We start from the raw sequence: 18,315 nt of genomic DNA on the forward strand, positions 1-18,315 counted from the left end.
TGCTTCAAAGGCCAGTGTGAGAGCTTTCTTCTTCTCTGTGAAGTTTTCACAGAGGAGTTTACTACTCCCTACTTGGTGCTGTTATTGTATTTACTACTGACTACTATACAATTTTATTGTGCTCTATTTTGCTTACTTATTTGTTTCATTCCCCTTGACAACTAGGATTGTGATTGTTAATACTCAGAAATCACCAGTTCTTAGCACAATATACATTGAAGAATTATGCAATTAGAAACTGCAACAACAGTAATAGAATTTTAACTCAAATTTTATGTGTTAGCAATTATTTATGGCCAATACAGAATCTGTCAATAAAATATGTTAAATTCTTCTTATAATCCTTCATATGTATTATCCTATCTACAATACAAATATGGTCACATAATTTCTAGGTGACGAAACATCTAGGTCAGCTTGGAATAGTTCTGACTTAAGCCTTTTGTAGATCAGTGAATGCCTGTACTTTTCTTATTTTAGCTTTTCTATTTATTTTTTTTAATGTTTTTAAAAAATTTTTAATGTTTATTTGTTATTTTGAGAGAGAGACAGAGAGTCAGCATGGAAAGACAGAGAGAGAGAGGGAGACACAGAATCTGAAGCAAGCTACAGACTCTAAGCTGTTAGCATAGAGCCCAAAGCGGGGCTCGAACCCATGAACTGTGAGATCATGACCTGAGCCAAAGTTGGAAGTTTAACCGACTGAGCCACCCAGTTGCCCCTAATTTTTCTATTTTTTTTTAATTTAAATTCCAGTTAGTTAACATACAGTGTAATGTTAGTTTCAGGTGTAAAATGTAATGATTCAACACTTCAATACGATACCTGGTGCTCATCACAAGTGCACTCCATAATCTCCATCACCTCTTTTTTTCTTTAATTTTTGTTTTAATGTTTATTTATATTTGAGGGAGAGAGAGGGAGAGAGAGGGAGAGAGAGAGAGAGAGAGAGAGAGAGAGAACAAGCCGGGGAGGGGCAGAGAGAGACAGAGAAAGAATCTGAAGCAGGCTCCAGGCTCTGAGCTGTCAGCACTGAGCCCAACACAGGGCTCAAACTCAGGAGCATGAGATCATGAGTCAGACACCGTGAGAGCATGAGTTCATGGCCTGAACCAGTCAGACGCTTAACTAATGCTTAAGATGAAAGTGATAAAGGAGGGCACCCAGGTGCCCCTCTATCACTTTCCCCCTTCAGGTAACCATCAGTTTGTTCTGTATATTTAAGAGTCTTTTTCTTAGTTTGCCTCCCTGTCTCTTTTTTTACCCTTTGCTCATTTGTTTCTTAAATTCCACAGAAGAGTGAAATCATATGGTACTTGTCTTTCTCTGACTGACTTAATTTGTTTAGCATATTACTCCCCAGGTCCATCCATGTTGTTGCAAATGGCAAAATTTCATTCTTTTTTATGGCTGATTGATATACGTATCTTCTTTATCCATTTGTCAGTCAATGGACATTTGGGCTGCTTCCAAATCTTGGCTATTCTAGATAATGCTGCTATAAACATAGGTGTGCATGTGTCCCTCTGAATTAGTATTTTTTGTATTCTTTAGGTAACGCCTAGTAATGCGATTGCTAAATTGTAAGGCAGCTCTAGTTTTAACTTTTTGAGGAAACACCCTACTGTTTTGCAGAGTGGCTGCACCAATTTGCATTCCCTCCAATGGTACAAGAGGGTTCCCCTTTCTCCGCATCCTTGTCAACACCTATTGTTTCTTCTGTTGCTGATGTTAGCCACTCTGACACTGTGAGGTAATATCTCATTGTAGTTTTGATTTGTATTTCTCTGATGATCACTAATGCTGAGCATCTCTTCATGTGTCCATTGGCTATCTGTGTATTTTCTTTGGAGAAATGTTTATTCATGTCTTTTGCCATTGTTTAGGTGTTGAGTTTTATAAGTTCTATTTATTTTGGATACTAACACTTTGGATATCTCATTCACAAATATCTTCTATCATTCCACAGGTTGCTTTTTAATTTTGTTGATTGTTTCCTTCACTGTACAGGAGCTTTTTACTTTGATGTAGTCATGATGGTTTATTTTTCTTTTGTTTCCCTTTCCTCAGGAGTCATATCTAGAAAAAAGTTGGTATAGCCAATGTGAAAGAAGTTACTGCCTGTGTTCTTTTCTACAATAGAAATTTTGTTTGTTGGGAGTTTTTTTTTAATATTGATTCAATTTCTTTGCTGGTTATTGGTTTGTTCAAGTTTTCTATTTCTTCCTGTTTCAGTTCTGGCAATTTATATGTTTCTAAGCATTTATCCATTGCTTCCAGGTTGTCCAATTTGTTGGCATATAGTTTTTTATAATCTGTTTGTGTTTCTGAGTATTAGTTATTTTCCCTCTCTCATTTGTGATTCTATTTATTTAGGTTCTTCATATTTTTGATAAGACTAGCTAGAGGTATATAAATTTATTGATTTTTTTCAAAGAACCTGTTCCTGGCTTCATTATATGTTCTATTGTTTTGTTTTGTTTTTTAGTTTCTATATCATTTATAGATATGTGCTGTAATTTGTATTATTTCCTTCCCTCTGCTGGTTTTAGGTTTCATTTGTTTTTATTTTTATAGACTCTTTAGGGTGTGAGGTTAGGTTATTTATTTGAGATATTTCTTGCTTCTTGAGGTAGCTCTGTATTTCTACACACTCCCCTCCTAGGACTGCTTTTGCTGCATCCCAAAGGTTTTAGACCATTGTGTTTTCATTTTCACTTGTTTCCATGTATTTTTTTATTTCCTCTTTGATTTCCTGGTTGACCCATTCATTATTTAGTGACATGTTGTTTAACCTCCATGTATTTGTGGTCTTTCCAGATTTTTTCTTCTGGTTGACATCTAACATCATAGTGTATTGTTAGAAAAGGTTCATGGTATGATTTCAACGTTTTGTTGAGGCCTGTTTTGTGACATAATATGTGATCTATTTTGGAGAATGTTCCATGTGTACTTGAAAAGAATGTGTATTCTGCTGTTTTAGTATGGAATATTCTGAATATACCTGTTAAGTCCATCCAGTCCAGTGTGTTATTCAAAGTCACCATTTCCATTTTGGTTTTCTGTTTAGATGATCTGTCCATTGATGTAGGTGGAGTATTAAAGTCCCCTACTATTATTGTGTTATTATAAATTAGTTCCTTTATTTTTGTTATTAACTGCTTTGTGCATTTGGGTGCTCTCATGTTGGGTGCATAAACATTTACAACTGTTATAACTTCTTGCTGGATTGTCCCCTTTATTATTATATAGTGCCATTCTTAGTTACAATCTATGTTTTAAAGTCTATTTTGTTCAATACAATTATTGCTGCCCTGGCTTTCTTTTGATATCCATTTGCATGATAAAAGTTTCTACATCTCACTTTCAATCTATAGAAGTCTTTAGGTCTAAAATGAGTCTTTTGTATGCAGCATATAGCTGCATCTTGTTTTTATCCATTCTTACAGTCTATGTCTTTTTATTGGAGCATTTAATCCATTTATATTCAAAGTAATTATTGGGGCACCTGGGTGGCTCAGTCAGTTAAGTGTCTGACTCTTGATTTCAGCTCAGGTCATGATCTCATGGTCGTAACATTGAGTCCCCTGTAATGTTCTGTGTTGGACGTGGGGCCTGCTTAAGATTCTCTCTCACCCTTTTCCCTTTGCTCCTCCCCCATTCATTTCCTCTTTCTCTCTTAAAAAAATTAACATAATTTAATTTAAATTAAAAAAACACAAAGTAAGTACTGACACATATGTACTTATTGCCATTTTATTGTTTTGCTGTTGCTTAGAAATTTTCTCTGATCCTTTCTTGTCTTTCCTTCTCTTCTCTTCTCTGTCTCTTCTCTTTCATGTTTTGCTGATTTTCCTTAGTATATATTTGGATTATTTTCTCTTTATTCTTTTCAAGTTTTAGTGGTTTTTGATATATCATTACCATAAGGCTTATATATACAACTTTTTCTGTAAATAGCAGTCTATATGAAGTTGATGGTCATTCAAGTTTGAACAAATTCTTTTCTACATTCCTCCCTATGTTTTAGGTGTATGTTATTATAGTCTTTATATTCTTTTTTTGTGTGAATTTCCTGACTGATTTTTACAGAAACATTCATTCTTACTGCTTTTGTATTTCCTGCCTCTATGCTGTAATTTTTGGTCTCTCCTTTCCACTTAGAGGGTCCTTTTCATATTTCTTGCAGGGCTAATTTAGTGGTCATGAACTCCGTTAGTTTTTGTTTGGGAAACTCTTTATCTCTCCTTCTATTCTGAAGTACAGCCTTGCTGGATAGAGTATTCTTGGCTGTAGATTTTTCCCATTCAGCACTTTGAATATATTATGCTACTCCCTTCTGGCTTGCCAAGTTTTGTTGAAAAATCTCCAGCTACTCTAATCGTTTTTCCCTTGTAACCTAATGACTTCTTTTGTCTTGCTGCTTTCAAGATTTTTTATCAGTATATTTACAAATTTAATTACAATATGTCTTAATGTTCATCTGCTTTTTTTTACTTTGATGGGAGTTCTCTGTGCCTCCTAGATCTGGATGTCTGTTTCCTTATCCAAATTAAGTAAGTTTTCAGCTCTTATTTCTTCAAATACATTTTCATTCCCCTTTGTCTATTTTGAGACTCCTATAATACAAATGTTATTCCATTTGATGAAGTCACTGAGTTTCCTAAGTCTTTTCTTATGTTGCATAATTTTTCTTTGTCCCTTTTGTTCAAGTTCATTGCTTTCCATTATTTTGTCTTCTAGGTCATTAATTCATTCTTTTTTTTTTTTTCATTCTTCTTTTTCTAGCCTGAATTGCACCAAGTATGTTATAATCTTGCTTATTGTACTCTTCATCTCTGATTCATTCTTCTTTAACTCTTTAAATCTAGGTTAAGGGTACTGCTGATGTCTTCTATTCTTTTCCCAAGCACAGTGAGTATCCTTATGATTATTGCTTTAAATTCTTCATCAGACATGTTATTTATATCTGCTTCACTTAGTTCTCTGGCCATGGCCTTAAATTATTCTTTCATTTAGGATAAATTCCTCCATCTTTGCATTTTGTCTACATCTCTGCCTTCTTCTCTGTGTTAGAAAAGCCAGTTATGTCAAAGAAAAGAAAAGAAAAGAAAAGAAAAGAAAAGAAAAGAAAAGAAAAGAAAAAAAAAAGAAAAGAAAAGAGATTTGGGGTTGCCTTTACCTCTTTGGAATTTTAATTCTAACCTGTCTCTAGTACTCAAAAAGTCATTGCATAAAGATCATCCTAACTGCTTTACCTTATCATCATGACAAATAAGGCTGAAATTATTTCTAAAATGGATTTTCAAGGAAGAGGTAGAGGACTAATATGGAAGAAAAACCCTTTAACATCTCTTTGTTGGCTTAGCAAATCTTTATAATTCCCCAGGACAGGGTAATTAAACACAAGACTTACAAATGAGATAGGTCTCTGAATAACAAAAGCCAGTCCATTTGATTATTTAGTCACTAAACAAATACATAATGAGAACCAACAATGTACTTTCACATAAGACACCAAAAGAAGAAAATATTGAGCAAGTAAGAGGTCTGGAAATGCAAATTAGTCCCTGCATACAGCCAGGCCTGACTTACTTTAGCCATCACTCACTAAACTCTCTGATACCCTAATGCCTCTCTAATACCCTCTCTAATAAAGTACCAATCTGAGTACTAACTTCACCAACAACCTTACATCACTTGAAGATTCTGTTCAGTAATATGTCCAAACTTAACAATATCAACATGATTTAAATCCACCCCGGGGGAAATATCCATGTCTGATGATTCTTAGAACTAAATCATGATGACAACTCACCTCCAACTTTGTTTTCACCAACTATAGAAAGACCACCATTAAAAAAAACTTCTCTCTAAGACTCTCCCTTCTTTAGAGCCTCCTCACTCTGCCCCATCCACATGAAGAATTCCTTAATTATGCTGTACATCAGAGAAGACAGACTAGACCTAACCAATCCTGAAGGTATAACAAAAACAGCAGAAATGTCTTAGAAAAATGGACATTTTTTTTACTTCTAAGTTTTAAAAAAACAGAAGTTAAACTTTATCTAATTTTGAATGTTCTCTGGAGTATATTTTTTAATTAGTAAAAATCTTCTGGAATATACCTAGATGTGCATACAAATGAAGAGACTGTGATGAGAAAATTTTATTTCTGATTATTCACACTGATTTTTAGAAGAGACCTATACTTTGCAAAATAAGGTCTTTTATAACAGGCAGTTCATCGTATAAATCTAGTAGATGCTCAAAACTCATTTCATTGAATGCCAGAGAAGAAGTTTCTCCATTATAGGGAATATACAATATGCAATAATTTCATTCATTCTTTCATTAAAAACTACAATTTAGCTTTTTCTAAATGCCAAGTATTATATCTTGGGCTAGAAATAAAATAGTAAATAAAATAGATATGTGATCTACCTGCATAAAGCTTAAAGTAAGAGATACTAACCACAAGAGATTTAAAATGTAAGGAGTGATGATGATTCCACAGAAGAGACTAAGGAAGACTGGTATTAGTGTATATCATGGGCTTCCCAAAGATGCTCACACCCTAATTCACAGAACCTATGAGCATGGTATCTTACATGGCAAAAGGAACCTGGTAAATGTAATTAAGGTTAAGAGCCATGAGATGGGATGACTCTCCTGGATAATCTGAGTGGGCCCTATCTAATCACATGAATCCTAAAAAGTGGAGAACATATCCTGGATGTGGTCAGAGAAGTAGATATGAGGACAGAAACAGGGTCAGGGAAATGTGACATTGCTGGCTGTGAAGATACACAAAGAGGCTGTGAACCAAGGACTATGGATGGCCTCTAGAAGCTGGAAAAGGCAAAGAAATGGATTCTCCAGAAAAGATTGGAGCACTCTAACACTTCCTTTTTTGGCCCAGTGAAACTTATGTCCGACTTTTGACCTATGGATGTAAAATAATTATTTCCATATATTATGGAAAACATTAGAACAATCATATATAATCACTAAAGTGTTAAGTGGTCAACTGTTTTACCCGTTATAGATCCATGTGGTTTCATTACCTACTAATTTCTTATTAATGTGACAAGACATTGAACTTACTAAACATAGAGCTTCAGTCAAAAAAACAAATGATCAAGACTTACTGATCTGTTTAAGAAAGTAAAGTCACCTAGATTCATACTGATCATGCGAATTGCACCTGAGAAAACATAAGCTACATTCGTTTCCCACTGCTGAACTTCTCTGTACCCAATAGACTAACAAAATTTGAAACCTTGAAGTTACATTCATATAAAAGATGCACAGATTATAAGTGTTCATCTTGCTTTAAATTTTTACGGTTATCTTTATTGTGTCTCAATAATTACCAAGCATTTTTTTTTATCAACAGTTAGGAGAAAAGCTCCTAATTAATCTGAAAAGCAAACCAGGCCCACCAAATGAGACACAACATTCCTTAAACTGGAAAGTTGAGGACTTAAGTATAAGAGCCATCTAATATCTTTTAAGCAAATTCTGAGAAAGGTTTGAGTTCAGCTAATACCAGGAAAGTGCATTCCCTTTCGTTAAAGCAGATGAAACAGTTATAAAGAAGCGTCATTTCTGATATAAACTTGGAATAAAAATAAACCTAGAAACGTGTTCTGATAATATGCCCCACAGTTTTTCCAGATTGGTTCATGCTGTTTAATTCAAATATTAATTGGCTAGGTCAGATACTAGCATTAGGCCTAAAATTCTGCACTTTCATATGAAAAGGAACTATATTATACTGCTTGTGCAGTACTTTTTCATAATACTACAAATTCATATTTTTTTTATTATTAGTGGGTTTTACCTACAATAGAAAGTTAATATACTGTGCATATAAATGGGTTTCTGATCATGTAGACCACCACTTCATAAATTTAGCTCCTCCTGCTCTGACTTCTACACCAACATTAGGGCAGATCGCCAGATAATACCCACACATAATAAGTCTTTCATTCCCTGAAAAAAAAATGCCCTCCTCAACAAGTATTTAACATTATATCCTAAGAGAAAGGAATATACAAATATACTAAGATCACCCAAAGAACAGATTTCTCACCTCTGTGCCCTTCTTCCTATCCCAGGTTTCTATTCTTACCATTAATCCTCCCCATATTTTCTCCATGGTTATTATTTAATATATTAAATAAATATAAATTAACTGCTTTAGGCACATTGTCCATTTTAATTTTAAAAACTGAGAAGAAGCAAGTACTAAATTCAATATACCTGTAACCAAATGATAATCACTGAGCACCTGCTACCTGAAAGTCTCTGTGCTAAGGGCCAGGGAGAGAGTCCTCACTCTTTTGGAGCTCCTGTCCAGGCAAGGCACACAAATAAACACAGGAATGCCAACAGGGATGAGAGCTAAAAATGGGAAGTGCCAAGAGGGAAATGAATTTCAGGGGGTGTTTACTCTCCTTTGCCAGAAGAGGAGAAGAGGAAACATGGAGGAAGGAGGAAGGAAGAAGAAAACGGCCTCCATCAAGCATAAAGAGTAGTATGATCTAATCAATTAAATAAAATATTTTCTAAGTCTACTTTAAAAAAAATTAAGATAATTTTCTGGACATGATTTTTTAAAAGGTACTTACCTCTGATCTTAATTATTTGCATATTATAAATGAAAAAGTTTCTTTCCACTTCATTCTTCTAACATAGAACTTACCTTGTCTTAAAACCAACATACCGAAGAGAAGGATATTAGTAACATAAATAAATAGGTTATGTGTTCTTGAGAAATGGGCCTTGAAACTATCAGAGTAAACCCTTGTTAAGAAAAAGAGCAGTAAGAAATATTTATATATACAGACATTTTTTTCAGTGACTCACTTAACATATTTTATACCTGAAGTAAATATTTAAACACCTGTCTCCTCTACATGACAAAATTACTTTTCAGTAATAACCATTATTTTTCTGATTTGTTCTTTAACTTTAAAGTAATTGACAAATTTTAAAAGAAGAACAAATTTCAGTTAGTGCTCAAATTCAATAAAGGATTTCACGTATGAACCTCAAATGCATGAAATTTGCATTTACCTAATACAAATATTACCCCAGCAATTCTGTTTTATTGTTATAATTTTAAATTTAAATAAAAATTCTGAGTGATAACATAAATATCAGAATTGATATTTCTAGTTCTTTTTCTTTATAATCATTGTGTCGTCATTGTTTCTTTGAATCTGCTGTTTAAATACCTAAGGAATGTCATGGTTATTAAAGGATAATCATAAGATGTGCAATTTGAATCATTCATACATATCATTAAAAGTCAATTATAACCATAGTATTGTTTAGAACTTAAAAAAACAAAAGAATTTTGAGAAAAACACTTTATCACTTAACATTTAGAATTGCTAGAGTTTGGTGATAGCAAAAACCAGACCAACTTTCAGTTCGTTTATTATTGTTTACAAATATCTAGAGACAATGCACCTTCTTAATGATTATACCCAGGGCAAAATGCTCTCATCACTTCACCTTTGGTATAAGTAGTTTTTAACTCAAATAGTTTTTAACCAAAAGTTGAAGAGAGCCATAAAATCAATTATGTGGTATGTATTTATGATGTACAGGACCAGTTTCAGGGGCCTGTGACTGTATTCAGGTCCCCATACTCAGAAAGGAACCCCATGCTTGGCCTTTAATGCTTTGCTACCACAGTCTGGAAATGTTTAATAATTTTACCTTGGGATTTGTGTATATTAGTGATGGAGCATATGCCCTAGACTCACAAGCAGTTCTGCCTTTCAGGCACAAGTCCTTAGCCACCTGCTCTCCCACCCAACAATTACTGCCACCCTCCACTCCCAGTGGGGGCCTTAGCACAAGGCAAAGTGGGTCATGGTCATGGGGCGGGGCTAGAGACACCTGTGAGGGTCTGCATGTTCTCACAAGTACTATGTAACAGAGAACCTAACATTAAATAGCAAGTAAAAATCACCTTCTTAGGTCAATCAAGACTATGAGGGGAAAAAAAGTTTTTTCCCTGATTTTAAACAAGGGTACTTGCATTTTCATTTTGCATCAAGCTCTACGATTATGTTGCCATCCCCAACTATGTATGTGGGTGACTGTGCATGTGTATCTGTTTGCTTTTGCATCTAAAAGAATAAAACAACTTTATATCTGAAAAGTTAATTTATCTATAATTTTATACTTTATAGATTAAAATAAACTTATATGCAATTTTATTTGTATGTATAAATATGAGAATAATTTTAATGGTTTATAGATCATGGGAGAAGGAAATCCGATACAATACTATCTTTTGAGTTTCTTATAATTGCTAAATTCCCTTAAAAACTCTTTAACTAGGGATGCCTGAGTGGCTCAGTCAGTTAACCATCTGACTTCAGCTCAGGTCATGATCTCGCTGTCCATGAGTTTGAGCCCTGCATCGGGCTCTGTACTGACAGCTCAGAGCCTGGAGCCGGCTTCAGATTCTATGTCTCCCTCTCTCTGTTCTTCCCCTGCTCACACTCTGTCTCTCTGTCTCTGTCTCTCTCTCTCTCTAAAAAGTAAACAAACATTAGAAAAAAATCTTTAATTAAAAATGTATTATATGCTTTCTGGGTTCATGCTTTTCTTATATAACTTTCTATTTCTTATGCTTTGTCGTAATGTTCCATAAATTTTTTTTTAAAATACTAGAAATTTAAAAAAGAGTATATTATATGCCAAAATTGAAGACATTCTAGCTTCAGAAGCAGGACATGACATTACTAACATGTTCTTATTAACAAAGTCTGCTTTACAACTTTGATCTCTTGACAGGCAAGAGACTTTTGGTCAGGAGCCACAGTTATCAAATATTAAGATATGAAGATACATCAAATGTGCAGAAGGAGCCTTAAAACTCATTAACTAATTTTAGCACACTTCAATTATTCACATAAATTACTTATACTGAACAATCCTAAATCTTCAACTTCATACCCCAAAGTCATATGATTTGTAACTAGTAATTTTCAAAATGTACTCTCATAATTCTTGAACTATTCCATTTATAAAGAAGATGAACAAAATATTATATATATATATTATATATATATTATAAATACTTCATTTTATTTAGCTCTATTACTTAAGGGGGCTTCATGATGAATATATGGTTGACAATGTCTTCAATGCTTTCTTGTTCATTTTAAAAACAGCAATAATTTGAGTGTAAAAACTGGCATATGTACGCCATAGATGGATGTAGAAAAATACATATGAACTGAATATATCACATATGAATATATATGAAATGAAACCAAAAGGATCTTGAAACAAATACTTTTTCATTTGTCTAAATTTAGACAACATTTATAATATTCCTAAGAGGTAGGTCAAACTGCAAAAAATTATACAAGTATATCATTTGTGAAAAAGGTTAGGAGCCAAAGTGACAAACTACAGGCACTCTACACCTTCAAAACTAAACCCTGATTCCTGCAGCATTCACTTTATCTAATACTACCTAAATTCCAATTTTGTTATTCACCAATGTAATCCTGAACAACCTTCCCATTTTTTCATCTTCCTTTTATTGATGTGCAACTCCAGTTTCTTTTCTCTAATCCTGACTCTCTTCTTCAACTAATATTTAAATACTTCCTCAAATAAAACAATTATATATTGTTGGATCTCATCCCTAGAAATTCCTATTTCAAAGCTGTACTCTGTGAGTAGAACCCATTCAGAAAGCCAAACCATGTAAAATTATGTACTCATTTGTAAATTATTACATTTGTACACAGAAAGAACCTCAGTACATACCCATTGTAAGGGGTTGGTGGAAAACCAGTTACTTACATTGTTCATGTACTCTGAAAGCAGGTCCTGGAGAGCCTGACGAATGGCATTGCATTCTGCGATAATCCGTTCCCGATGGAAATCTCTTGTGCAGGAAGAGTCAGCCAACAGTGCAGCCCCACTGATAATGGCTTCAAGACGTTTTTCTAGTGATGGTCTTATTTCTTCCTCAGTCACTGTGAGTGGATCCAAGATAATTAAATTCTAAAGGAAGAACACATTTGGATGATTAGAACTCTATGGCATTCTGTTTTTAAGAAAAATAAATATTTCATTTTCTCATTTAGAATTCAGATGTGATAATAAAGAGAATTTTACTTCCATGCATAACTCTATGTAGCAATTATTATTCAAGTGAGTGACAAAAATTGTGCAATTATTAAAATCAAGTCTAGTGTCAGACAGACCAGTATCCAAATCTTGCCTTTCCCACTGACCTATAGTGTGAACCCAATCATGTGTCCTTCACAATCCAAACCTCACCTTTCTGATTTGTGAAACTAGAATATTAATGTTGCTTGTCTCATAAAACTGTTGTAAAAATTATGACAAGACTTAATATAGTGCATGGCACATATTAACTATTATTTACAGTAGTCACCTTAATATTGAACTTCATTGTTTACACAATATTTTAACATATATCATCTCATCCTGACAACACTATAAAGAGTTGGGCAGTAAAGATACTGGTAACCACACACTTAAACTTGCGAGAAGTCAGGCTGAAGCTATCTTACTCAAGGTCATTAGGCAAATAAACAGTGAAGTTCAGATTAATATCCAAGTTGTATAATATTCAATATTCAATATTATTTTCATCATGCCTCACTGTAAATCATATACTCTAATTAGCCTCAACACTAACATATCAAAGAGAATTCTGAATTTAATTATTAATTTAAAAGTAAAACTCTGTCTTCCATTTGATCTATTATAACTTCCAGCTATTTCCCACTACTGGAACCTGACATGGTATTTTTAATGTTTCCATTAGATATAAGTCTTCAGGCAATAGAAGCCAAGATAATCTACAGCCTATGAAGAAAAGATGAAGGGTATGTGGCTCTAAAGGTTCTTTTATTAAAATATATCAAGAGGGGAAGCCTTTCCAAGGTTTAAGCATAGTGTGATAATTGGAGAAAGAATATCAAATAAAAGCTCTCTGAAGAACCCTTAACATAAAATGAAATCATACAATGATCTTCAAGATGTGCATGCACATGTGAGTATACATACACACATACACAAACACACCCAATGGTCAGAGGGTCTAATCTTACATTATGTAAACACACACACACACACACACACACACACACACACACACACACACACAGGTGTATGCATATTGTGTGTATGTAATCTTACATTGATCCTTGTCCTATATTACGTTACGATGAATCATTGGGATATAATGTAGGATAAAATTTTTAAAACTACAAAGCTAGGGTCAAGCTAGGAAGAGAAAATTATAACAGAAAAGGAAACATTTCAAAACAATTAGAAAGAAAGAAAAATTAGTAGTCACCAGTGTTTGCGCAGTATTGCTTTTCTTGATGATTCACATTTTGGATACCCCATGTATGCCCTTCATTTGTAACTGGAGATTGTGTCTGTCTCGTAGACTTGTTGTATATAATTCACTCTATAATGTTCACATATTTTATAATATAAAATGCAACTAAAACATATCTTTTATAAAACTGGTTAAATGTCTTAAAATCATTCAGAAGAATTCTTCCTTTCATGATTCTATTCCATTCCTATTTTTCTATTGTGTTACTGAGTCTCTCCATTTTTCTCTTTCAGATGGACAAAAAATGAAAAAAAATTGAAAGGAAATTAATTTTAAAAATACCAAGTTTAACATTTTCTTTATCCATGGTAATTGAAATAACCTCACCATAGGCTTGGCCATATGTCAAGGATTCATTTACATCTAAATCTACCTCCTTATTTCATTTGCAAATTTTGCCATGTCTTTCTTTGGCTCACTATTATATATTTTTTTAATATGAAATTTATTGTCAAATTGGTTTCTGTACAACTCCCAGTGCTCATCCCAACAGGTGCCCTCCTCAATACCCATCACCCACCCTCCCCTCCCTCCCACCCCCCATCAACCCTCAGTTTGTTCTCAGTTATTAAGAGTCTCTTATGTTTTGGCTCCCTCCCTCTCTAACTTTTTTTTCCTTCCCCTCCCCCATGGCCTTCTGTTAAGTTTCTCAGGATCCACATAAGAGTGAAAACATATGGTATCTGTCTTTCTCTGTGTGACTTATGTCACTTAGCATAACACTCTCCAGTTCCATCCACATTGCTACAAAAGGCCATATTTCATTCTTTCTCACTGTCAAGTAGTATTCCATTGTGTATATAAACCACAATTCCTTTATCCATTCATCAGTTGGTGGACATTTAGGCTCTTTCCATAATTTGGCTATTGTTGAAAGTGCTGCTATAAATATTGGGGTACAAGTGCCCCTATGCATCAGCACTCCTGTATCCCTTGGGTAAATTCCTAGCAGTGCTATTACTGGGTCATAGGGTAGGTCTATTTTTAATTTTTTGAGGAACCTCCACACTGTTTTCCAGAATGGCTACACCAGTTTGCATTCCCACCAACAGTGCCAAAGGGTTCCCATTTCTCCACATCCTCTCCAGAATCTATAGTCTCTAAATTTGCTCATTTTAGCCACTCTGACTGGCATGAGGTGGAATCTGAGTGTGGTTTTGATTTGTATTTCCCTGATGAGGAGCGACATGGAGCATCTTTTCATGTGGCTGTTGGCCACCTGGATGTCTTCTTTAGAGAAGTGTCTATTCATGTTTCTGCCCATTTCTTCACTGGATTATTTGTTTTTCAGGTGTGGAGTTTGGTGAGCTCTTTATAGATTTTGGATACTATCTGGCTCACTATTTTAATACAAACATCCTGTCCCAATGTTTCATAACAATTATTAAATCAATTAAAACCTTCTTGAAAATGTCCTTCCAGTGTGATATTGTCATTAAGAAAAGACACTGAGGACAACAGAATTGCTCTTTGCTTTATCAAATGCCATTAGAAGATGTGTTAGAAACAGTAAACATGTCTCTCCAGCTTATAATGATAGGTAAAATTGATTAAATTTCAAATGTGTTTACCTTGTAATTATTGCTAGAAGAAACACAAACTTAGATGGCTATGATTTCACGTTGGAAAACATCCCTTCTTACAGGATTAAGTTCACTCTAGTACTTCTCTACAAGACCATTCCTCAAACTATCCTACCTTTGGATTTTTACCTGCTTGATCTTTAAAGTCGGATTCTTTGATCTCATCCAAACTCAAACCATTGCTTGCTGCGCTATCTACTACCCACATGCAGGCCTCTTGATTCTGCTTAACTACTGTCCTCCTATTTACATCCCATAAAAATTTTCACTAGCCTTGTCATCAAATCAATAAAAAGATGAGTTTTTTTAATATAACTTGAATGTTCTACAAAGTAGAATGGGAGACCGACTGAAATAAAAAAATCTCTCCTGAACATCAGTAAGATGATGAAATAGATTCTATATCTCACATCCCCATAGAAACTGATTTTAACAATGACCCATGAACTAGAATACATTTATCAAAGCCTCAGCATACAGCTGAGAGTTTCTAGCACCCCCATGGAGCAAAAACTCAAGCATTGAAGAGGATGAAAAAAAAAAAAAAACACTTTCACTTTAACCATGTCAAGGTAGCACAGCTCAGGGCCAAGAGAGACTGCCTTCACCTGCGATTTCTCTCACTGGAAAAAGTGAGCCCTCAGCTTCCCCAAACTTGTGAAAAGGCTGTCCAAGAGATGCAAATTCATCTTTCCATATCAGAACATTGAAAGAATTGGGAAAGCTGAATAATCTAGGAATAGCTAAGAGCAGAGAAAAAAGAGGCAAGAGCACAAAGCAACCAATACATGGATTTCAGCAAGCGGCAGATCCTACTAACTGGACTGGGACTCTAATAAGAACCTTTCCCACAAATCCAACAGGATCTCTACCTACAGATCCTATAACTAGCCAGAATTTACCACCAGCATTCCCTGCACCTCTTCCTGTCCTGTGGCCAACACTCCATGCTCCCCTGCAGATAATGCATGTAAGCTCCTACACACAGCACATAAATATCAGCATCCAGCTGGATCTGCTGGATTAGGAGAAGGTGTATAACCTTGAAAACTTCAGGGAAATGCCCTAGGGGAGATAAATAGGAGGATCTCAACACCCGGCCTGGCTTTGCGAAATCAAGATAAGGCACACAATCTAAGACTTCTCCCCAGGAGAATAAGGAGGAATAAAGCAAGTGCATACATAGAAAGAGTCTGGAGACCCCAGTATCTCTGGCCTGGATGACTGGTGAAGCTTTTTCTTTCCTGAAGCCAGTAGTAAAGAAGTGACTCCTTCTTCAAATGTGAAGACAGAATGAAAGGTTTCAAGAAACATGAAAAATCAAGGAAATGTGATATCACCAAAGGAACAAAATAAAACTCCAGTAGTTGATCCCAAAGAAATGGAGATTTACTAATTGCCTAAAAAATAATTCAAAATAATCATCTTTAAAATCTCACCAAGATAAGAGAGAACACAAGTAGACAACTCAATGAAATCAGGAAAAAAATACGAACAAAATGGCAAGTTTGACCAAAAGACAGAAATCATAAAAAATACCCTAAAAGAAACCCTGGATCTGAATACATGACTGAACTATAAATCCACAAAAAGGGTTACAGTCTGTAACCTGTTGTAGTCTGTAAGAGCAGACTACAGCATACAGAAGAAAGGATCAATGAATTCAAGGACATATCATTTGAAATTACCTAGTCATAGGAACAAAAAGAAAAAAAATATTTAAAAGAGTGAAGAAAGCTTAGAAGTCTTATGGAATACCAACCAAAAAACAAAAATCAATATACACATTATGGGATTCCCAGAAGGAGCAGAGAAGAAAAAGTTTCAGAAATCTTATTTAAGGATATAGTGACACAAACTTTTCACAAATTGGGGAGGGAAATAAACATCCAGATCCATGAAGCACAAAGAACCCCAACCAAATTGATTAAGCATAAAGAGATCTTCAAAGAGACATATTACAATGAAATTGTCAAAAGTCAAAGACAAAAGAGAATTTTGAAAGCAGCATGAGAAGAGTGACCTACCTAATGTAAAGGAGCCCCCCTAAAACTACCATAACATTTCTCAGCAGAAATCTTGCTGGCCAGGAGAAAATGAAATGACATATTTAAAGGGCTGACAGAAAAAGGTGGTGCCCACAAGAGATGTTAAAGAGAGTTCAAATTGAAACAAAGGATGCTAATTAGTGACATGAAAACATACAAAAGTATAAAACTCACTGATTAATATAAATATATAATTAAATCCAGAATACTCTAAAATTTTAATGATGGTGGATAAATCACTTATAACTCTAGTATAAGGGTTAAAAAACAAAAGTATTAATAACTACAGCTACAAAAATTTGCTAATGAACACACAACATAAAAGGATGTAATGTGTAACATGAATAACAAAAAAAATGTGAGGAAGAATGAAAGTATACAGTTTTTATAAGTAATCAAAGTTTTTGTCAGTTTAAAATAAACTGTTATTACTATAAAATGTGTTGTGTAAGTCTCATGGTAACCATAAAAAATAATCCTGTAGTGGATACACAAAACATAAAGATACTACTACAAAAAACAAACCACCAAATTACAAGAGAAGATGAGAAGGAAGACAGAAACAAAGGAACTGCAAAATAGAAAAAAAATAGGCAATACTAAGTCCTTTCCTAACAATAATTAGTTTAATCTTAAGTGAATTAAAATCTATAATAAAAAGACAAATAGTGGCTAGATATTAAATTAAAAAAACAACTAAATGCTGCATAAAAAACAACTATATGGGCATATATGCTTACATTAGCTTAGGTCACAGATAGGCTGAAAGTGAAATGTTGTAAAAGGATATGCCATGAAAATGATTATTTTAGTCTACTTCAGTGTATTCACTTTTTCAAATTTTCAAATGACCTTTTCTTTTTTCTCTTTCATTTCTTTTCTTTTTCTTGAATGCAGAAAGAGAAAACCTATATTTTTACTTTCAATTTTTATTAAAAATACTTTTATTTAATTTTTTTAATGTATTATTTGCTTTTATGTAACTTTTTTCAAATTCTACTTGAGTTCCATCATTTTATTCTAGTCTACTACAGTATATTCACTTTGTCAAATTTTCAAATGAACTTTTTTCCTTTTTTCTTTTTGTTTCTTTTTCTTGGATGCAGAAAAAGAAAAAATTCATTTTTATTTTTAATTTTGATTAAAATATTTTTTAATTTTTTTCTACTATATACTTTACTTTTGTGTAATTTTTTTCAAATTCTATTTTACTCCCATAATCTTATTTTAGTCTACTTCAGCGTACTCATTTTTTAGA

At 33.9% G+C, this 18,315-nt stretch overlaps 1 protein-coding gene across 3 annotated transcripts in view; it reads right to left on the minus strand.

The window, feature by feature from the left end:
• The window catches only part of CTNNA3 (catenin alpha 3), a 1,807,132-nt gene that overhangs the window by 1,238,538 nt on the left and 550,279 nt on the right, over positions 1–18,315 (minus strand). For all 3 annotated transcript variants that reach the window (XM_058696469.1, XM_058696467.1, XM_058696468.1), the window contains one exon: positions 11,848–12,051. In XM_058696469.1, coding sequence (XP_058552452.1) covers positions 11,848–12,051 — 204 coding nt within the window. The remainder of the gene's footprint in view (positions 1–11,847; positions 12,052–18,315) is intronic.

The sequence above is a fragment of the Neofelis nebulosa genome, chromosome 13, assembly GCF_028018385.1.
Source record: "Neofelis nebulosa isolate mNeoNeb1 chromosome 13, mNeoNeb1.pri, whole genome shotgun sequence".
NCBI lineage: Eukaryota > Metazoa > Chordata > Mammalia > Carnivora > Felidae > Neofelis > Neofelis nebulosa.